Source organism: Ranitomeya imitator, chromosome 1 (assembly GCF_032444005.1).
Source record: "Ranitomeya imitator isolate aRanImi1 chromosome 1, aRanImi1.pri, whole genome shotgun sequence".
NCBI lineage: Eukaryota > Metazoa > Chordata > Amphibia > Anura > Dendrobatidae > Ranitomeya > Ranitomeya imitator.
In genome coordinates this window covers 852,158,559-852,182,836 of record NC_091282.1, presented here as the reverse complement: position 1 = coordinate 852,182,836, position 24,278 = coordinate 852,158,559, and the positions used below count along the sequence as shown (strand labels likewise).

General features: G+C 43.3%; 1 protein-coding gene across 2 annotated transcripts in view; it reads left to right on the top strand.

Annotated features, from left to right (window-relative positions):
• ACER1 (alkaline ceramidase 1) overlaps window positions 1-10,640 on the top strand; it is a 32,672-nt gene extending 22,032 nt beyond the window's left edge. Inside the window, exons 6-7 of one of the 2 annotated variants that reach the window (XM_069741606.1) lie at window positions 2,947-3,084; window positions 8,482-10,640. In XM_069741606.1, coding sequence (XP_069597707.1) covers window positions 2,947-3,084; window positions 8,482-8,659 — 316 coding nt within the window. In that variant the 3' untranslated portion in view covers window positions 8,660-10,640. The remainder of the gene's footprint in view (window positions 1-2,946; window positions 3,085-8,481) is intronic. The other variant, XM_069741598.1, reaches the window with a different exon arrangement.
• The last annotated feature ends 13,638 nt before the right edge of the window (window positions 10,641-24,278 follow it).

Sequence of the window (24,278 nt, the reverse complement as noted above, 5' to 3'; positions counted from 1 at the left end):
GGAAGAGCTGGCTGTGCGGCTGTTCAGTAGGTTGAGGATCACTGCAGGCTGTAGGCTTGTCGGAAGAGATGAGTCTTCAGGTTTTTTTGAAGGTTTCTATGGTAGGCGCAAGTCTGATGTGTTGGGGTAGAGAGTTCCAGAGTATGGGGGAAGCACGGGAGAAGTCTTGGATGCGGTTATGGGAAGAAGAGATGAGAGGGGAGTAGAGAAGGAGGTCTTGGGAGGATCGGAGGTCGCGTGTAGGTAGGTTCCGGGAGACCATGTCACAGATGTATGGAGGAGACAGGTTGTGGATGGCTTTGTATGTCAGTGTGAGGGTTTTGAACTGGAGTCTCTGGGCGATAGGAAGCCAGTGAAGGGCTTGACACAGGGGAGAGGCTGGGGAATAGCGGGGGGACAGGTGGATTAGTCGGGCAGCAGAGTGTAGGATGGATTGGAGTGGTGCTAGAGGGGAGTCCAGAGAGTAGGAGGTTGCAGTAGTCGAGGCGGGAGATGATAAGGGCATGCACTAGCGTTTTTGCAGTGTTGCGGTCAAGGAAAGCACGGATCCGGGAAATATTTTTGAGTTTGAGACGACAGGAGGAGGCAAGGGCTTGGATATGTGGCTTGAAAGAGAAGGCAGAGTCGAGGATCACCCCGAGGCACCGGGCGAGTGGGACTGGGGATAGTGAGCAGCCATTGACATTGATGGATAGGTCTGGTGGAGGGGTAGAGTGAGATGGGGGAAAGATGATGAATTCTGTTTTGTCCATGTTCAGTTGTAGAAAGCGAGCAGAAAAGAAGGCTGAAATGGCAGACAGACAGTGCGGGATTTTGGTAAGCAAGGAGGAGAGGTCAGGTCCGGAGAGGTAGATCTGCGTGTCGTCAGCGTAGAGATGGTACTGCATACCGTGGGATTCTATGAGCTGTCCCAGGCCGAAAGTGTAGATGGAGAAGAGTAGGGGTCCTAGAACAGAGCCTTGAGGAACACCGACTGACAAGGGGCGAAGTGAGGAGGTGGTGTGGGGGAGGGAGACACTGAATGTTCGGTCTGTTAGATATGACGAGATCCAGGAAAGGGCCAAGTCTGTGATGCCAAGGGATGAGAGGATTTGTAGCAAAAGGGAGTGGTCAACAGTGTCAAAGGCAGAAGACAAGTCCAGGAGAAGGAGGACAGAGTAGTGTCGCTTGCTCCTGGCAGTTAGTAGGTCATTGGTGACTTTAGTTAGAGCAGTTTCAGTTGAGTGATGGGAACGGAAGCCTGATTGTAACCGATCAAACCAGATAAGACTCTATCCTTGCTCTATTTTTTTCCTCTCAGCTTTTTTTTGTATTAAAGGCAAGCAATACTTATATCTGGCCAGTCAGCTTCTACATTAATTAGAAATCAGGGTATGAATTGAAAAGTAAATGATGCTTTAGACCTGAGCCTCTGTCACTCCAGCTCTATTCCCTGCCTCCTCCTACTTGATTGACAGCGTCTTTGATGTGTGACTTCAGGCAAATGAGCCGTCAGTCAAGCAGGGAGAGCTTGTACATGCCAAAAGCACTTCAGCTTCATTTACATATCAATCTCATTTACATATCTGCTTTCTCAGTAATGGAGGACTGGGCTGGTCATTTAAATATATTGCTGGAGTTGCCTTTTGTGCATAGAAATAGTTTGGGGGGGTTAAATTTTGCAGTCATAATTCCTTTTAAAGTGCTGCACGTGAATGTTACCAATGATTTTATGTTCAATAATTGCAATAAATGCAAATATTTTGTGGTTGCTCACTTCTCTATCAGCAAATTTCCTTGGTTCACACAGGACATAAGCTGCTGCCTAAAGAGTCTAATAGCTGTGTATTCCACTTTCCCCATTAATAAAAAAAAGTTTTCCGCTGATCCAATTGTGCAACTTTAGAAGGAATAACTGCTATATTATTATTATAATTATTTTGTAAAACACTTGACATGTAAGATATTTGAAACGGTGTCTGTGTGATGAAACCCTAGAGATTGCAAAAAAAAAAAGTAATGGATTTTCTACTAGCCTGTACACTGCTTGAGGAGAGCAAAACCAAACAGAAGCATAATAAAGCAGTTCTGCCCCTTCGTTTCAGAGATTAACTACTATCACCTTATTCAGCATCTGTGCTGCATTCCATAAACGGTTATATAACCCTCTGACTCTCCCTGTATACTCCCCGAAAACTTTTTAAGGTTCTCCCACGATGAATGTTAATCATGTCGGTTGGGTCCGAGAGGCGTCCATTTTGGGCTCTTAATCCCTCCTACCGGCTACTGCTTGCCATCCTCCTGCTTTCATTGACGTGGATGATGCCTCCTGCATCATCCACGTGGCCGAACAAAATCCCACACCTGCGCAGAGAAATTGCCAGCTTGCACCTGCGCACTATGCTCTGCCCTGCTGTGGGCAAAGGCAAAAACTTCAGTGAGCATAGCAATGGCAGCAAAATAGTTTGGGTACATGAGCAGTAAAGAAGATGAACGCACACTCACGTTGTCAGCTCTGCTCGCAGTAGGACAGAGCATAGGGCGCAGGCGGGAGCCGGCAATTTCTCTGTGCAGGAGGCATCATCCATGCCAATCAAAGCAGGAGGACGGAAAGCAGCAGCCGGGAGGAGGCATGGAGAGCCCAGAATATATGCCTCTCGGACCCAACCGACAGGATTACTATACAGGGCGGGAGAACTTTAAAAGGCGATGAAGAAAGTGATAGTTTTAGTTGAAACATGATAAAACTGGTGACAGGTTCCCTTTAAGTATATAACCAAGTTTTCTATGACAAATAAAACATGAAAATCCTAAGAGATGGACAACATATACAGTCCCAATTTACTAGCCTAATTTAGAGTAATTAGAATTTAACAATGTAATTCTTGACCATCTTGTATCCATATCTTATCAAGTATATTAACAATGAAATTTGTCCAAATTATTCTCTTGATATTTCATCATCAGGTGCAGTGATCGTGAAATTATTAATCTGACCTTCGTGTCATTTTGTCTGTGGCTAGTGGCTATTTCCTGTTGGCTCAGTGATCGCCTTTTCTGTAATTTCTGGAAAAGGATTAACTTTTGCTACTTGCACAGCTTCTGGTAAGAACTGATCTGGTTTTCTCCAATCATGTACTAAAATGAAAGTCATATTTCCAGCATGAACTACGTGGAAATCTAGACTCAGCTATCTTGGCTTAGGTGCTCTCTTATATCACGCCGGCCAACTGATGGTCGGGAAGATGTCGATCTGGCATGTCCAACTTCAATCTGTGGATTTCATTGTTCTTCCAGAGATAAGTGGTTGGTCGACGTGTCAGCCGGCGCCTGTCTCATAGAAAATACTGGAGTGCTTGGCTGAATGAGCACTCCTATGTAATCGAGAGTCGTCTGAGATGGCTGTCGGATGAATGATTGGCCCGAGCATCGTTCGGCTAACAACCATCTGATTGGTATAGGGTCCTCTAGATACATGCTTCTCAACAGAGCACAACTTTTCCCAAAAAGGATATAGAAAAAAATATGAAATGACAAAACTCAAAATATCAATACCACCCAAAAACCCTAGCTGGGTATGGAAAACCACAGAAAAAAGGTCAAGAGTATATTTAACAAAATATTATCAATTTATTAATATTATAAATATACACAATTACATCAATCCAGAGTAGCACTACCAAAAGCAGGTTACATGGGGATTTTGTGAACCAGAGTATAGCATTATTTACAACTCAAATACATTAATGAAAAAAATGAATAAGATTATTATGTGCTGTGTATGATGTAGAAGCACACTAAATGCAAGGGAGTCACGATTGCCATGTTCCTAGTTAGTCCCATAAGGAGTCAAACTCCAAGTGGAGAGTGGCCACGGTGCATATTAGTTAAACTAAGTTAAATAAGTTAAACTGACTAAGATGGTCGAAACGCGCATAGACGGCAGGCCTGGGTTTATTTTTTGTGGAATACCATGTAAGTTATAGCACTGGCACTTGCACTTTAATTATTGATACTTAGTTTAACTAATATGTACTAATATGCCCCGTGGCACTTTATTATAAGAATTAATCATTATATCCATGTTCCCTCTCCACTTGGAGTTTGACCCCTTATGGGACTAACTAGGAACGTGGCAATCGTGACTCCCTCGCATTTAGTGTGCTCCTACATCATACACGACACATAATAATTGTATTCATTTTCTTCATTAATGTATTTGAGTTATAAATAATGCTATACTCTGGTTCACAAAATCGCCGTGTAACCTGCTTTTGGTAGTGCTACTCTGGATTGATTTAATTGTATATATTTATAATATTAATAAAATGATAATATTTTGTTAAATATACCCTTTTTCTGTGGCTTTCCATATCCAGCTAGGGTTTTTTGTGATACTTCTCAACAGGTCTATTATTGTGGGACAGCAGGAAGGTGAGGCTCATATGGACTTGTTATAAAAGATGGAAATTCTAGCAGTTTTGGTAGCATTCTAAATTAAAATAGGTAAAAAACTTAAATGTAACCTAACTGCTGTACACCTATATATGGCAACCAATAAATATCTTTATTCCTCTGTGATTTTTTTAGTGGTTTGAATTACATTTGACAATCAAGTTCTTACTCTAACAGCAGGGATCCAAAAGAGTGGAAGATCCCAGTTTTTTTCCCCTTAGATGATACAGTTAAAAAGTGAGTGTAGCACCTTGGGACATCAGCACTTGGCCATAAAGAGATCCAAAGAAGAACCAGCATTCCAATTTTAAATTGTTCATGAAATGTTACCATTAATCAGTTGAGTACCCATGTGTCCAGCAATTTTTGAATGCATGCCTGCCTTTTTCCTGGCTCCTCTACCAGATTAAAGCCCCCATACATATTAGCCTTAACCCCTTTCTGACATTGGGCACAATAGTTTGCCCATGCCAGAGCACACACCTTTCCAGGCCCATGACAGCTGATCTATACAGCTGACATGTGCCCGCAACAGCCGCGGGTGGAATCGCGATCCACCCATGGCTGTTAACTAGTTAAATGCCGCTGTCAATCTTGGGTCACCGATGGGTTGGCATGACAACCAGAGGTCTGCAGCAGACCTCTATGGTTGTCATTGCCAGATTGCTATGAGTGCCACTTCGTGGTCGGTGCTCAAGGCAAGTGAGCATGTCTGCTACACACAGGCGATCAAAGTACTGCAGCATCAGGTCTCCCATGGAGACTATTGAAGCATGCAAAAAGTAAAAAGCAATGTTTTAAAAAATATATATAAAAAAATATATATATGTTCAAATCACCCCCCTTTCATCCCATTCAGAATAAAGCAATAAAAAAAATCAAATATACGCATATTTGGTATCGCCGAGTTCAGAATTGCCTAATCTATCAATATAAAAAAGGAATTAACCTGATCGCTAAATGGCGTAATGAGAAAAAAAAATCAAACCCCCAGAATTAAGGTTTTTTGGTCGTCGCTACACTGCAATAAAATGCAATAACGGGCGATCAAAAGATCGTATCTACACCAAAATGGAATCAATAAAAACATAAGCTCGGCGAACAAAAAATAAGCCCTCACCCAGCCCAAGATCGCAAAAAATGGAGACGCTACAGGTCTCAGAAAATGGCGCCATTTTTTTTTCTACCAAATTTTGTAATTTGTGTTGTTCACCACGTAAATAAAAAAAGAACCTAGATATGTTTGCTGTCTTTGAACTCGTAATGACCTGGAGGTCAGTTTTTGCATTAAGAGAACATAGTAGAAAAAAAAACAACAACTGTGGAATTGCACTTTTTTTGCACTTTCACAGCACTTGGAATTTTTTACCTGTTTTCCAATACATGTTAAAACCAATGGTGTCATTCAAAAGTACAACACAACTTGTCCTGCAAAAAACAAGAAGAAAGAAAAAAAGTTGTTCAGCTCACACTTGGTTGGATCTTTATGAACTTGAGAAGTGAAGCACAGCATCGTGTCTCTGCCGGACGCTAATGCAAATGCTTATAGAAGAGGAGAGATCCAGCTTCAAGTTAAATCAGAATGCTTTATTTATATCCATTAAAAATATGTAGCTCAGCTGCTGTGACATACCCTCTTGGATTTACTGGAGGAAAGGTGCAAGAAGAAGGAAAACTGGACGTGTTTCGAACACGCCGTGTGTTCTTAGACTCAGTTGTTAAGTCCGGTAGAGTATGTCACAGCAGCTATGCTATATATTTTTTAGTGGATATGCTGTAAATAAAGCATTCTGATTTTACTTGAAGCTGGATCTCTCTTCTTCTACAAGCATCTGCAAAAAACAAGCCCTCACATAGCCATTTTGACTGACAAATAAAAAAGTTATGGCTCTGGGAAGAAGGGGAGCAAAAATATGGAAATTCAAAACCTGAAATACCCCTGTTCATTAAAGGGATTTTCTATCTATAGTTCTTTTTATCAACAGATCTTGGAATAATAATAATTTCCACAATTGGATGTGTTTCAAGAAAATGTTCCTGTGCTGAGATAATCTTATAAATGTGCCCCTGCTGTTTAATGGCCATGTCTGACCATACAGGATCACGGTCTGATCATACCACAGCTCCTAGGCAGGAGGGGAAGCAAAACAGAGCATACCGAAAATAATTCTTTCTTTGAGGTAAAACATTGTTAAAAACAGGCAGGGAAATCTTTTACCTCACAGAAAGAATCAGCTGTGAGCCTCTGCTGTAATATCTGTGTACTCTTTTCCTTCCTCCCCTGCCCAGGAGCTGTGGTATGATCAGACCATGTTCCTGTACTGTCAAACAGTCATTACACAGCACATAGCAGGGGAACATTTATAAGATTATCTCAGGAGAGGGGCATTTTTTTTAAAACACATCCAAATTATTATTTTCCAAGATCGACTGATTAAAATGAACTTTTGTTTGTGGGAAAACTCCTTTAAGCATTGGCAAAAACCGTTAAAATGTCATAAGAACCCCAATATGGTATCAATAATTAAACATTAAAGTTTCAACAGGAAGAAGAAAAAGTCGTGGAGTTATGGAAATCAGAGGATCGATAGACATGTCAATGGTATTCAAATGCTGAAAAATGGGGGGAAAAATTCAAAACACGCCACAAGCAGAAATACATGCACTTGATCAATGAGGTTATTAATGGTTGTCTGAGGAATATTCTGCCACACTAAATGCACTTTGTCACACAAATCATCAAGATCTGCCGCTGACAGCTCCTTTTGCAATTGTCGTCAATGACATCCCAGAAATGCGTTCAGTGGAAGACGAGTTCAGAGATACTGTAGGCTTTGGTAGCACATTTCTGCCACGCAGACTGCTCACAGAGAAATTGCCACTACCAAATCAATGTAATGCCGAGTTGTTAATGTATCTGGAATGAAGACTAGAGGGGTCCAGCTATAATTCATTATGCAACACCATAATCCTGGGAGCAGAACCACTTTTTCATAATCTGCATATTAATAACATGTCTATCAATCCTGTGATTTTCATAATTGCATGACTTTTCTTCTTGCTGTTGTAATTTCAATGTTGAGGAGAGTATAAAAAAAACCTTAAAAGTTTGGCATCGTTTGTAAACCTGGGCAATCCTATTGACAGGTCATTTTTACCGCACAATGAACGCTGCAAACACACACATGCTAAAAAAAATAAACTATGGCGCTTTTATGACCATTTCACCCAACTTGGAATTGTTTTTCCCATTTTTCAGTACATTATATGGTCAAATTGAGTCATTTAAAACTACAACTCGTCCTGCAGAAAAACATGCCCTCATATGGCTGTTTTGATGGAATCCTAAAGGGGACAGCAAAATCGCACAGATCTTGAAAGAGTTAAGGCATCTCATTGTTTCTCACAATATTTTACTGGGAACTTGAATTACTAAGAATTTTACTCTACCTTTTTCTGTCTATTGGACACGTTATAACCTTCAAAACAGCTGGACCTTACACATAAAACAGTTAAAGCAAGGCCGTTCAATTTTAATGCTATTTTTTGCACTACTCTTCTCCCAGGAAACAAAAGGATATTACAGGTTAGGGCGCAGACAGACGGCCATATAACTCTTGTGAGGGCCGCATGGTAAACCTCCTACTGGCTTCTGCTCTCCTGACCTGAGCTTGACAGCTGCAGAGAAATACATCACACTGTTTTGCTCGGGTCAGGAGAGGTGCCGGGCCAGTCCGTGCAATGTGATGCGATCCTTGCAGGAGTTATATGGCAGTCTGTCTCTGCCCTTAAAATTAAATCTGTCTGACCCTTGCTTCCCTATAGCAAAGTTATTGATTTAAAGTCTAGTCTACCATATACACTTTAGATGGCCATTAAAACTGGTTATATGTCTCATGCGCATTGGTAGCCTCATAGAATTTTGTAGATGCTGCTGAACATTCATACAATTGTGAAGGTTGTAATTCTCATACCAATGTACAAATTCTACTCTTCGCTTCACATAGAGTTTAAAAATCCATAACCATTGTGCTTTTTCCCTCTTAGGCACATCTTTATTTGTCTTGCTGTTGCCCACATCAACACCGTGTTTGCCTATTTCGATGCTCAATATGAGATTCCTGAGTGCACTCTGCAGCTTCAGTACTGGCCATTCAAGTCAAAGAGATTTGGCCTTCCTTACTTATTCATCTCCCAGACAAAGGTTTCTAAGAAGAAATGCTAGTCTTTTTTTAATGATGGACTTAGGGATCATTTGTAACACTAATGAAGTCCAGATGGCCTGCCACGGTTGCTGCTATTTATTTACTGTTTTTTTGTACATTGCCTTCATGGATTGACTTCTTTTTTAGTTCTTTATGAGCTTTTGCATCTTTGATATGCCAAAAACATACCTTGGGAACAAGGTTCATGTGTACAGGCCAATAATAAGACTTATTTACCAAGCCATGCATATGACTAGAACCAAGTGTTTACAATGCCTGGAAGCAAAGCACATCAATTATGTGTATTGCTAAGATGCAAGTAGGAGAGAACTTTTTTTTACTATTAGGGTATATTTGCATGTACAGTTTTTTTTGTGTTACTGCAGACAACAACTATTGTCATACTCCAACAAATAACTCATGTATTCGAATGCTGAATGATGAATGTGTTGAGATTTTTCTTGCAATATCAAAGAATGTAGACAAGAACTTCAGACAAATGCACTTTGAAGAGGAACATCTGTAATATAAGGGAATTTTCACATTCTGCCTGGATTCACCTGAAAAAAGGGATAAAAAAAACTCTACAAACATTGAATATTATGCACAGAAATGTAAAAATGACATGCTGTGCAAATGTTCCATCTTTTGTAACTTCTTTTAACTGTTTCAGGCTTCCATAGCTAGGAAGCAATTAAAAGAATTAGTATGTTCATTCTTTGGGCAGTGTGTGCTTGGAAACCACTTGCTATTCAAAGTTTACATTTCCCAAAAATGACACTGGCAGTGACAACGCTGAAAAATTACGGAAAAATCGCCACTAAAGATACTTCAGGCAAATACCGCCACTGTATTTTCGCTTTGGAAAACTAACCTTATAGGTCAACAGACAGTAACGTGAAAAAGTCATTATAACGCGTGAACATTTTCACATTACACCTACAATACAAACTTAAATGTATTTTTATTAGGATCCTACAGTGGGTACAGAAAGTATTCAGACCCCTTTAAATGTTTCACTCTTTGTTTCATTGCAGCCATTTGGAAAATTCAAAAAAGTTATTTTTTCCTCTTATTAATGTGCACTTTGCACCCCATCTTGACTGAAAAAAAAAACAATTGTAGAAATTTTTGCAAATTTAATAAAAAAGAAAAACTGAAATATCATATGGTCATAAGCATTCAAACCCTTTGCTCAGACACTCATATTTAAGTCTATTGCTGTCCATTTCCTTGTGATCCTCCTTGAGAAGGTTCTACTCCTTCATTGGAGTCCAGCTGTGTTTAATTAAACCGATAGGACTTGATTTGGAAAGGCACACACCTGTGTATATAAGACCCCACAGCTCACAGTGCATGTTAGACCAAATGAGATTCATGAGGTCAAAGGAACTGGCCAAGAAGCTCAGAGACAGAATTGTGGCAAGGCAGAGATCTGGCCACGATTACAACATAATTTCTGCAGTACTCAAGGTTCCTAAGATCACAGTGGCCTCCATAATCATTAAATGGAAGAAGTTTGGGACCACCAGAAGTCTTCCTAGACCTGGCAGTCCAGCCAAAACTGAGCAATCGTGGGGGAAGAGCCTTGGTGAGAGAGGTAAAGAAGAACCCCAAGATCACTGTGGCTGAGCTCCAGAAATGCAGTAGGGAGATGGGAGAAAGTTCCACAAAGTCAACTATCACTGCAGCCCTCCACCAGTCAGGCCTTTATGGCAGAGTGGCCCAACCGAAGCCTCTCCTCAGTCCAAGACATATGCAATCAATAATGAGACATGTCACTCCATTGTCCACAGTATGGTGCGCAGAAAAATGATACAAAAGCTTGAAATCAATTTGAAGAAAAATCTGGCACTCAAAATTCAGCATCAAGTTATATTTATTTGGAGTATAACAGTCCCAAAGGTTACATTTCGGTCTTGACTCAGATCTTCTTCAGACTAGGATACACATAGTGAAACAAAAATTAATAGTCAGTTATACTATTGAATCAAAATCATGAATAATAGAAAAATAAAGAAATGCAAACAAAAATGAACAAAATATGAACACTATAGAATAATCATACTTGTGGCATAACATAGATTGATAACCATTCTTATGGTAAACTTGGAAAACATTTACTATGATACAAATCCCTTCATCTTTCAAGTACTATAAAGTATTATAAGGTATTGTGAGAGTCTATTAAATAGTTATGTTTCAATTCCAACTAAATGAATTAGAATTTTATTAAGGTGGCAAGACTTATGAAAGCTCTTAGTTTGCTAAAAAACACATGAAGGACTCCCAGACTATGAGAAATAAGATTCTCTGGTCTGATGAGACGAAGATAGACCTTTTTGGTGATAATTCTAAGCGGTATGTGTGGAGAAAACCAGACACTGCTCATCACTTGCCCAATACAATACCAACAGTGAAACATGGTGGTGGCAACCTCATGCTATGGGGTGTTTTTCACCTGCAGTGACAGGATGACTGTTGTCATTGAAGGATACATGAATGCGGCCAAGTACAGAGATATCCTGGATGAAAACCTCTTGGCCGAAGGTTCACTTGGCCGAAGGTTCACCTTCCAACAAGACAATGACCCTAAGCACACAGCTAAAATAACAAAAGAATGGCTTCAGAACAACTCTGTGACCATTCTTGACTGGCCCAGCCAGAGCCCTGACCTAAACCCAATTGAGCATCTCTGGAGAGACCTGAAAATGGCTGTCCACCAGCGTTCACCATCCAACCTGACGGAACTGGAGAGCATCTGCAAGGAAGAATGGCAGAGGATCCCCAAATCCAGATGTGAAAAACTTGTTGCATCATTCCCAAGAAGACTAGTGGCTATACTAGCTGAAAAGGGAGCTTCTACTCAATGCTGAGCAAAGGGTCTGAATACTTTTGACCATGTGATATTTCAGTTTTTCTTTTTTAATAAATTTGCAAAAATTACTACATTTCGGTTATTTTCAGTCAAGATTGGGTGCAGAGTGTACATTAAGGAGAAAAAATGAAGTTTTTTGAATTTACCAAATGGCTGCAATGAAACAAAGAGTGAAAAATTTAAAGGAGTCTGAATACTTTCCGTACCCACTGTATGTGCTATACCAACACAAAGTAGCAAGTATTTGTGAAGTGTAAGAAATGATACATGGTTTTCTAATTATTTTGAAAATATAAATCTGAAAATTGTCATGTTCATTTGTATTCAGCCCCGTGTAGTCTGATACCCCTAAATAAAATCCTGAGTGACCAATTGCCACCAGAAGTCACAAACTGAGTCCACCTGTTTGTAATTTATTCTCAGTATAACTACAACTGTTCTGTGAAGGCATCAGAGGTTTGTTTGAGTACATTAGGAGTCAATCAGCATCATGAAAACCAAGAAATACACCAGGCAGGTCAGAGAGAAAGCCGTGGAGAAGAGTAAAGCAGGGTTAGATTATAAAAAATAGCGCAAGGTCTGAACATCTCATGGAACACTGTTCAATCCATCATCCAAAAATGAAAGGATGATGGCATAACTGCAAACCCACCAAGACATGGCCTTCCACCTAAATGGAGATCCCAAACAAAAAAGCAGTAATTAGAGAAACAATGGTCACTGGAGGAGCTGCAGAGATCCACAGCTCAGGTGAGAAAATCTATCCATATGACAGCTATTAGTCATATAATCCACAAATCTGGCCTTTATGGAAGAGTGGCAAGCAGGAAATCATTTTTAAAAGCAAACTATAAGAAGTCCTGTTTGTATTTTGCCAAAATCCATGTAGGGGATGCAGCTAGTATGTGAAAGAAAGTGCTCTGGTCAAATGCGATCAATGTAGAACTTTTTGGGCTAAATGTAAAAAGCTATGTGTGGCGGAAAACTAACACTGCACATCACCCTGAAAACACCATCCCCACCATCAAGCATAGTGGTAAGAGCCTGATTATGTGGGGATGCTTTTTTCAGCAGGTACAGGGAAGCTGGTCAGCGTTGGTGAGAACATAGATGGAAATATATAGCCAGAGAAGAAAAATATATATTCCCAAACTCTTTTACCGTTTCTTACCACAGGAGGAAAAATATATTAGCAAAAAATCAAATTGTGGTTTTAAAACATAACTTTTACTGGTTAGTCTTCTAAAAAGAGGTCATTACCTCTATAAAAACAATGTGACTGTTTAGCCCATCCATCACACATATGTCCAATTAAATCTTTCAAACCCCTATCTAGGGGAATATAGTACAAATCCCTATTCTCTGTCAGAGATAAAGAGTAAATTAATTTATTTTCACCTCAGATATATATCGTGAATCAAAAAATAGAACCCAGAGCCCCACCTCAGGGATTTCCACTTGGGTTATTTCCTATCTATAATGTTCACAAATATCCTTATATAAAAAAAAAAGTCTGCCACATATTATTTCATGCATAGTAGGAAAAAAAGGGAACAATCTCACCATTTGCAGCTTTTTTCTTTTCTTTTTCCTTTTTTCTTACAATGCAAATTCCGGAGTCTAGGTCCAAATAGAGTCACTGTCAGTCCCTAATTTCAGCTGACCCTTGTACCCCAATGACTCCCGCCCTTACAAGAACAGTCCACAGCTAGCCCTATATCTAGCCGGCCCCGGACTGACCCTGAGTGCCTCCAGATGCGTTTCCTCAGCAGTGTGATTCATCAGGGGATTGGCACCTTATTCCTTATCAGGAGAATTTGGGCAGCATCATCCTTCAGTCAGGGGAGAAAAGAGGCAGTGGCGCCAATATTCGCCACCACCCTTCTTAAATACATGTGTGATCAGTAAATAGTCAGGACACCTGTCCCACAGACTTCATAGATTTGTAAACACATAGTCCCATTCATTATTCCTTTAGAAAGGGGTATAGACATTCAAGTTTGTTAATCCTATTTACATCTCTCACCTGTTTTTAATCACTACGTTATATCCCCTTCCATGCAGAGCTAGCGATTCACGTGTAGTGAGCTCTACCGTATCTTGACGCTCATTTCCGGGTTTCTGGAGCGCAAGAGGAAGAGCGTTCCATTTGCCTCACTTCCGGCCCCCAGAAAGTACATCATATCCGGGTTGTTGGAATGCAAAAAGCGTTCCATTTACCTCACTTCCGGTCCCCGGAGCGTACCTCCTCCATCGGATCACAAGAGGAATACCCTCAGCTCATTTCCATTCTTTGGAACGCATGTCCCCCACCCGAACCTTCCGGGCTGTTCACATGCATTCCACCTGTATTTACATCATATTCCTCACGTTTACTTACGGATCTCTTTACCTGATGAGTAGGGTTGAGCGACCTTGACCTTTTTAGAGTCGAGCCGTGTTTCGCGAAACCCGACTATCTTAGAAGTCGAGTCGAGTGGAATCGGCCGATTATCGCGAAAAGTCGGGTATCGCCCGAAACACGAAACCCAATGCAAGTCAATGGGGGAGCATAGTCGGCAGTGAGTGGAGGCCAGGAAAACACCTACACTGCCCATTTTAATGGCAAAAACATCCATTCTTGTTAAAGAAGCTTGTCAATCGTAATTTACCTTATAATAATTGGAAGGCATTTGAAATTGGGGGTCATTTGGCTAAAGTTGTGGGGGGTAGGGCTGGTTCAAGTAATTAGTGGGCCCAGTAAATCTGGACCACGTCACGGCAGTGGAGCAGGGAGAGGTAAGTATTTCAACTTTGCAAGTGCTGTGATCCTGAGCAAGCAGGGGGGGCCCACTCGTTGGCATTGGCACTGGCACAGGGCCCCTCAAAGCAGCAACACTTTTGCGTACTATGAGAGGCCCTGTGCCAGTGACGTCACCAACTAGTATTCCTCCCCCCACCTGATGAAGGAACCTGCACTTTCATCTGCACCTTCCTCTTTGTCCCCGTGTAAGGTGGTATGGTATGCGGGAAGAGGAACCTGACTTTCAGCAGGGTCACAATCTTGCTGTGTAGCGTGCACGGGGAATTTTGCGTTATGGGTCAATGTACCAGCAGACTCATCTGTCACTGGCTGGGCAATGGGCAGGATGAGGAGGAAACACAGATATAGGCCCAAAGAATAAAGTGGGCTAAATGCAGTTCAAAATTGGTAACACATGACTAACCAGGGGGCATTGCAGTGGAGGACAACTGGAATGAGAGGCTGACACAGAGAGTAGGCCCAAATCAGTAAGTAGTCGAAATGCAGTTCAAAATTGGCAACCGTAGTAAACAGGCGGCACAGCTTTGTTCAGTGGAGGAGAACAGCAAGGAGTGGCAGACACCGATAGTAGACCCCAACCCAACTAGTAGGCCAAATGCAGTCTAACATTAACAACTACTTAACGAGAGCCTGAAAATGGAATTTCAGGACAGGAAACCAGGAGAACAGCAAGGAGTGGCAGACACCGATAGTAGGCCCCAAACCAACTAGTACGCCAAATGCAGTTGTTCCATTTAACTACAATTTAATGAGAGCCTGAAGATAGAAGTTCAGGAAAGGCAACCTGGAGAACACCTTGGAGTGTAACACACCATCTCTCTACACCCCATACCCAATTTGTAGGCCTAATGCAGTGTAGTTTCCAACAACTACTAAATGAGAGCATGAAGATCGAAGCAATGGAGAGGAAACCTGGGGAACACCTTGGAGTGTAACACACCATCTCTCTACACCCCATACCCAATTTGTAGGCCTAATGCAGCGTAGTTTCCAACAACTACTAAACGCGAGCATGAAGATTGAAGCAATGGAGAGGAAACCTGGGGAACACCTTGGAGTGTAACACACCATCTCTCTACACCCCATACCCAATTTGTAGGCCTAATGCAGCGTAGTTTCCAACAACTACTAAACGAGAGCATGAAGATTGAAGCAATGGAGAGAAAACCTGGGGAACACCTTGGAGTGGAACACACCATCTCTCTACACCCCATACCCAATTTGTAGGCCTAATGCAGCGTAGTTTCCAACAACTACTAAACGCGAGCATGAAGATTGAAGCAATGGAGAGGAAACCTGGGGAACACCTTGGAGTGGAACACACCATCTCTCTACACCCCATACCCAATTTGTAGGCCTAATGCAGCGTAGTTTCCAACAACTACTAAACGAGAGCATGAAGATTGAAGCAATGGAGAGGAAACCTGGGGAACACCTTGGAGTGGAACACACCATCTCTCTACACCCCATACCCAATTTGTAGGCCTAATGCAGCGTAGTTTCCAACAACTACTAAACGAGAGCATGAAGATTGAAGCTCAGGAAAGGCAACCTGGAGAACACCTTGGAGTGGAACACACCATCTCTCTACACCCCATACCCAATTTGTAGGCCTAATGCAGCGTAGTTTCCAACAACTACTAAACGCGAGCATGAAGATTGAAGCAATGGAGAGGAAACCTGGGGAACACCTTGGAGTGGAACACACCATCTCTCTACACCCCATACCCAATTTGTAGGCCTAATGCAGCGTAGTTTCCAACAACTACTAAACGAGAGCATGAAGATTGAAGCTCAGGAAAGGCAACCTGGAGAACACCTTGGAGTGGAACACACCATCTCTCTACACCCCATACCCAATTTGTAGGCCTAATGCAGCGTAGTTTCCAACAACTACTAAACGAGAGCATGAAGATTGAAGCTCAGGAAAGGCAACCTGGAGAACACCTTGAAGTGGAACACACCATCTCTCTACACCCCATACCCAATTTGTAGGCCTAATGCAGCGTAGTTTCCAACAACTACTAAACGAGAGCATGAAGATTGAAGCAATGGAGAGGAAACCTGGGGAACACCTTGGAGTGGAACACACCATCTCTCTACACCCCATACCCAATTTGTAGGCCTAATGCAGCGTAGTTTCCAACAACTACTAAACGAGAGCATGAAGATTGAAGCAATGGAGAGGAAACCTGGGGAACACCTTGGAGTGGAACACACCATCTCTCTACACCCCATACCCAATTTGTAGGCCTAATGCAGCGTAGTTTCCAACAACTACTAAACGAGAGCATGAAGATTGAAGCTCAGGAAAGGCAACCTGGAGAACACCTTGGAGTGGAACACACCATCTCTCTACACCCCATACCCAATTTGTAGGCCTAATGCAGCGTAGTTTCCAACAACTACTAAACGAGAGCATGAAGATTGAAGCAATGGAGAGGAAACCTGGGGAACACCTTGGAGTGGAACACACCATCTCTCTACACCCCATACCCAATTTGTAGGCCTAATGCAGCGTAGTTTCCAACAACTACTAAACAAGAGCATGAAGATTGAAGCTCAGGAAAGGCAACCTGGAGAACACCTTGGAGTGGAACACACCATCTCTCTACACCCCATACCCAATTTGTAGGCCTAATGCAGCGTAGTTTCCAACAACTACTAAACGAGAGCATGAAGATTGAAGCAATGGAGAGAAAACCTGGGGAACACCTTGGAGTGGAACACACCATCTCTCTACACCCCATACCCAATTTGTAGGCCTAATGCAGCGTAGTTTCCAACAACTACTAAACGCGAGCATGAAGATTGAAGCAATGGAGAGGAAACCTGGGGAACACCTTGGAGTGGAACACACCATCTCTCTACACCCCATACCCAATTTGTAGGCCTAATGCAGCGTAGTTTCCAACAACTACTAAACGAGAGCATGAAGATTGAAGCAATGGAGAGGAAACCTGGGGAACACCTTGGAGTGGAACACACCATCTCTCTACACCCCATACCCAATTTGTAGGCCTAATGCAGCGTAGTTTCCAACAACTACTAAACGAGAGCATGAAGATTGAAGCTCAGGAAAGGCAACCTGGAGAACACCTTGGAGTGGAACACACCATCTCTCTACACCCCATACCCAATTTGTAGGCCTAATGCAGCGTAGTTTCCAACAACTACTAAACGCGAGCATGAAGATTGAAGCAATGGAGAGGAAACCTGGGGAACACCTTGGAGTGGAACACACCATCTCTCTACACCCCATACCCAATTTGTAGGCCTAATGCAGCGTAGTTTCCAACAACTACTAAACGAGAGCATGAAGATTGAAGCTCAGGAAAGGCAACCTGGAGAACACCTTGGAGTGGAACACACCATCTCTCTACACCCCATACCCAATTTGTAGGCCTAATGCAGCGTAGTTTCCAACAACTACTAAACGAGAGCATGAAGATTGAAGCAATGGAGAGGAAACCTGGGGAACACCTTGGAGTGGAGCACACCATCTCTCTACACCCCATACCCAATTTGTAGGCCTAATGCAGCGTAGTTTCCAACAACTACTAAACGAGAGCATGAAGATTGAAGCTCAGGAAAGGCAACCTGGAGAACACCTTGGAGTGGAACACACCATCTCTCTACACCCCATACCCAATTTGTAGGCCTAATGCAGCGTAGTTTCCAACAACTACTAAATGAGAGCATGAAGATTGAAGCAATGGAGAGGAAACCTGGGGAACACCTTGGAGTGGAACACACCATCTCTCTACACCCCATACCCAATTTGTAGGCCTAATGCAGCGTAGTTTCCAACAACTACTAAACGAGAGCATGAAGATTGAAGCAATGGAGAGGAAACCTGGGGAACACCTTGGAGTGGAACACACCATCTCTCTACACCCCATACCCAATTTGTAGGCCTAATGCAGCGTAGTTTCCAACAACTACTAAACGAGAGCATGAAGATTGAAGCTCAGGAAAGGCAACCTGGAGAACACCTTGGAGTGGAACACACCATCTCTCTACACCCCATACCCAATTTGTAGGCCTAATGCAGCGTAGTTTCCAACAACTACTAAACGAGAGCATGAAGATTGAAGCAATGGAGAGGAAACCTGGGGAACACCTTGGAGTGGAACACACCATCTCTCTACACCCCATACCCAATTTGTAGGCCTAATGCAGCGTAGTTTCCAACAACTACTAAACGAGAGCATGAAGATTGAAGCTCAGGAAAGGCAACCTGGAGAACACCTTGAAGTGGAACACACCATCTCTCTACACCCCATACCCAATTTGTAGGCCTAATGCAGCGTAGTTTCCAACAACTACTAAACGAGAGCATGAAGATTGAAGCAATGGAGAGGAAACCTGGGGAACACCTTGGAGTGGAACACACCATCTCTCTACACCCCATACCCAATTTGTAGGCCTAATGCAGCGTAGTTTCCAACAACTACTAAACGAGAGCATGAAGATTGAAGCAATGGAGAGGAAACCTGGGGAACACCTTGGAGTGGAACACACCATCTCTCTACACCCCATACCCAATTTGTAGGCCTAATGCAGCGTAGTTTCCAACAACTACTAAACGAGAGCATGAAGATTGAAGCTCAGGAAAGGCAACCTGGAGAACACCTTGGAGTGGAACACACCATCTCTCTACACCCCATACCCAATTTGTAGGCCTAATGCAGCGTAGTTTCCAACAACTACTAAACGAGAGCATGAAGATTGAAGCAATGGAGAGGAAACCTGGGGAACACCTTGGAGTGGAACACACCATCTCTCTACACCCCATACCCAATTTGTAGGCCTAATGCAGCGTAGTTTCCAACAACTACTAAACAAGAGCATGAAGATTGAAGCTCAGGAAAGGCAACCTGGAGAACACCTTGGAGTGGAACACACCATCTCTCTACACCCCATACCCAATTTGTAGGCCTAATGCAGCGTAGTTTCCAACAACTACTAAACGAGAGCATGAAGATTGAAGCAATGGAGAGGAAACCTGGGGAACACCTTGGAGTGGAACACACCATCTCTCTACACCCCATACCCAATTTGTAGGCCTAATGCAGCGTAGTTTCCAACAACTACTAAACGAGAGCATGAAGATTGAAGCTCAGGAAAGGCAACCTGGAGAACACCTTGGAGTGGAACACACCATCTCTCTACACCCCATACCCAATTTGTAGGCCTAATGCAGCGTAGTTTCCAACAACTACTAAACGAGAGCATGAAGATTGAAGCAATGGAGAGGAAACCTGGGGAACACCTTGGAGTGGAACACACCATCTCTCTACACCCCATACCCAATTTGTAGGCCTAATGCAGCGTAGTTTCCAACAACTACTAAACGAGAGCATGAAGATTGAAGCTCAGGAAAGGCAACCTGGAGAACACCTTGGAGTGGAACACACCATCTCTCTACACCCCATACCCAATTTGTAGGCCTAATGCAGTGTAGTTTCCAACAACTACTAAACGCGAGCATGAAGATTGAAGCAATGGAGAGGAAACCTGGGGAACACCTTGGAGTGTAACACACCATCTCTCTACACCCCATACCCAATTTGTAGGCCTAATGCAGCGTAGTTTCCAACAACTACTAAACGAGAGCATGAAGATTGAAGCTCAGGAAAGGCAACCTGGAGAACACCTTGGAGTGGAACACACCATCTCTCTACACCCCATACCCAATTTGTAGGCCTAATGCAGCGTAGTTTCCAAAAACTACTAAACGAGAGCATGAAGATTGAAGCAATGGAGAGGAAACCTGGGGAACACCTTGGAGTGGAACACACCATCTCTCTACACCCCATACCCAATTTGTAGGCCTAATGCAGCGTAGTTTCCAACAACTACTAAACGAGAGCATGAAGATTGAAGCTCAGGAAAGGCAACCTGGAGAACACCTTGGAGTGGAACACACCATCTCTCTACACCCCATACCCAATTTGTAGGCCTAATGCAGCGTAGTTTCCAACAACTACTAAACGAGAGCATGAAGATTGAAGCAATGGAGAGGAAACCTGGGGAACACCTTGGAGTGGAACACACCATCTCTCTACACCCCATACCCAATTTGTAGGTCTAATGCAGCGTAGTTTCCAACAACTACTAAACGAGAGCATGAAGATTGAAGCTCAGGAAAGGCAACCTGGAGAACACCTTGGAGTGGAACACACCATCTCTCTACACCCCATACCCAATTTGTAGGCCTAATGCAGCGTAGTTTCCAACAACTACTAAACGAGAGCATGAAGATTGAAGCTCAGGAAAGGCAACCTGGAGAACACCTTGGAGTGGAACACACCATCTCTCTACACCCCATACCCAATTTGTAGGCCTAATGCAGCGTAGTTTCCAACAACTACTAAACGAGAGCATGAAGATTGAAGCAATGGAGAGGAAACCTGGGGAACACCCTGGAGTGGAACACACCATCTCTCTACACCCCATACCCAATTTGTAGGCCTAATGCAGCGTAGTTTCCAACAACTACTAAACGAGAGCATGAAGATTGAAGCAATGGAGAGGAAACCTGGGGAACACCTTGGAGTGGAACACACCATCTCTCTACACCCCATACCCAATTTGTAGGCCTAATGCAGCGTAGTTTCCAAAAACTACTAAACGAGAGCATGAAGATTGAAGCAATGGAGAGGAAACCTGGGGAACACCTTGGAGTGGAACACACCATCTCTCTACACCCCATACCCAATTTGTAGGCCTAATGCAGCGTAGTTTTCAACAACTACTAAACGAGCGCATGAAGATTGAAGCTCAGGAAAGGCAACCTGGAGAACACCTTGGAGTGGAACACACCATCTCTCTACACCCCATACCCAATTTGTAGGCCTAATGCAGCGTAGTTTCCAACAACTACTAAACGAGAGCATGAAGATTGAAGCAATGGAGAGGAAACCTGGGGAACACCTTGGAGTGGAACACACCATCTCTCTACACCCCATACCCAATTTGTAGGTCTAATGCAGCGTAGTTTCCAACAACTACTAAACGAGAGCATGAAGATTGAAGCTCAGGAAAGGCAACCTGGAGAACACCTTGGAGTGGAACACACCATCTCTCTACACCCCATACCCAATTTGTAGGCCTAATGCAGCGTAGTTTCCAACAACTACTAAACGAGAGCATGAAGATTGAAGCTCAGGAAAGGCAACCTGGAGAACACCTTGGAGTGGAACACACCATCTCTCTACACCCCATACCCAATTTGTAGGCCTAATGCAGCGTAGTTTCCAACAACTACTAAACGAGAGCATGAAGATTGAAGCAATGGAGAGGAAACCTGGGGAACACCTTGGAGTGGAACACACCATCTCTCTACACCCCATACCCAATTTGTAGGCCTAATGCAGCGTAGTTTCCAACAACTACTAAACGAGAGCATGAAGATTGAAGCTCAGGAAAGGCAACCTGGAGAACACCTTGGAGTGGAACACACCATCTCTCTACACCCCATACCCAATTTGTAGGCCTAATGCAGCGTAGTTTCCAACAACTACTAAACGAGAGCATGAAGATTGAAGCAATGGAGAGGAAACCTGGGGAACACCTTGGAGTGGAACACACCATCTCTCTACACCCCATACCCAATTTGTAGGCCTAATGCAGTGTAGTTTCCAACAACTACTAAACGAGAGCATTAAGATCGAAGCAATTGCGAGGAAACCTGGTGCACACCTTGGGGAGGCAGACACCGTTAGTAGGCCCTACCAAAGTTGTACACCCAATGCAGTTTTAAAATTCCTAGAGGCTGAAAACAAGACTATTGACGCTTTTTTCAAAGGAACACAGCTGAATTGAGTGGCGCAGACAGACACAGGTAGTAGGACTCAAACCAAAAATGTGGCTCACTGCAGCAGAAAAAAGTTACAGGGGTACACAAGCTGCAGTGCTCTGGGCAGTGGAGGACAATTTCAATAGTGAACCGCAGACAGACTTTGTACGCCTACTATTAAAAAAAGGATGCTCTATGCAATTATAAATAGGTTCCAGGGGTCCACGGGCAGCAGTGGTGTGGTCAGTGGACGAGTATTGGAAGGAGGGACCGCAGACAGGCGTAGTAGGCCTAACATAACAAAATTAGGCTGTAGACACTGTAAAATTGGTTCCAGGGGTACACGGGCAGCAGTGGTGTGGTCAGCGGAGGAAAATTGGAATTAGGGACTGCAGACAGACTTTGTAGGCTGTCCCCTGTGGACCATGCATCCAACACATTAACCCAGTGCACAGTAATGGACACGTAACTTTTTGTGGACATGCCTACTGGTCCATGCGTCTCTTGTCAGGTGCACCTTTCTACTGTGTGATTGCCTGAGTGCTATGACAATGCAGACTTTTTCATGCCGGTGGAGGGCTGGGATGGCTTTTCTCGCAAAAGAAATGTCGACTGGGTAGCTTGACCGGTGCACAGCGTAGTTCATCTGGGCTTTCTAAATATAAAACAAAGAAAAAAAGGAGGCTACATGCACTTTCAGCTGGGTTCCAGGGGTACACGGCCAGCATTGGTCTGGTCAGTGGAGAACTATTGGAAGGAAGGACCGCAGACACGCTTCGAAGGCCTAACATAATAACAGATGGCTGTAGGCAATTTTAAATTGGTTCCAGGGGAACACAGGCAGCAGTGGTGTGGTCAGTGGAGGCCTAGTGGAAGGAGTGACCGCAGACAGGCATCGAAGGCCTAAAATAATAACACATGGCTGTAGGCAATTTTAAATTGGTTCCAGGGGTACACGGGCAGCAGTGGTGTGGTCAGTGGAGGCATATTGTAAGGAGTGACCGCAGACAGGCATCGAAGGCCTAAAATAATAACACATGGCTGTAGGCAATTTTAAATTGGTTCCAGGGGAACACGGGCAGCAGTGGCCTGGTCAGTGTAGTAGTAGTAGAAAGAACGGACCGCAGACAGGCATCGAAGGCCTAAAATAAAAAAATTGGGCTGGCTGTAGGCAATTTTAAATTGGTTCCAGGGGTACACGGGCAGCAGTGGTGTGGTCAGTGGAGGCATATTGTAAGGAGTGACCGCAGACAGGCATCGAAGGCCTAAAATAATAACAGATGGCTGTAGGCAATTTTAAATTGGTTCCAGGGGTACACGGGCAGCAGTGGTGTGGTCAGTGGAGGCCTAGTGGAAGGAGTGACCGCAGACAGGCATCGAAGGCCTAAAATAATAACACATGGCTGTAGGCAATTTTAAATTGGTTCCAGGGGAACACGGGCAGCAGTGGCCTGGTCAGTGTAGTAGTAGTAGAAAGAACGGACCGCAGACAGGCATCGAAGGCCTAAAATAAAAAAATTGGGCTGGCTGTAGGCAATTTTAAATTGGTTCCAGGGGTACACGGGCAGCAGTGGTGTGGTCAGTGGAGGCATATTGTAAGGAGTGACCGCAGACAGGCATCGAAGGCCTAAAATAATAACACATGGCTGTAGGCAATTTTAAATTGGTTCCAGGGGTACACGGGCAGCAGTGGTGTGGTCAGTGGAGGCATATTGTAAGGAGTGACCGCAGACAGGCATCGAAGGCCTAAAATAATAACACATGGCTGTAGGCAATTTTAAATTGGTTCCAGGGGTACACGGGCAGCAGTGGTGTGGTCAGTGGAGGCATATTGTAAGGAGTGACAGCAGACAGGCATCGAAGGCCTAAAATAATAACACATGGCTGTAGGCAATTTTAAATTGGTTCCAGGGGAACACGGGCAGCAGTGGCCTGGTCAGTGTAGTAGTAGTAGAAAGAACGGACCGCAGACAGGCATCGAAGGCCTAAAATAAAAAAATTGGGCTGGCTGTAGGCAATTTTAAATTGGTTCCAGGGGTACACGGGCAGCAGTGGTGTGGTCAGTGGAGGCATATTGTAAGGAGTGACCGCAGACAGGCATCGAAGGCCTAAAATAATAACACATGGCTGTAGGCAATTTTAAATTGGTTCCAG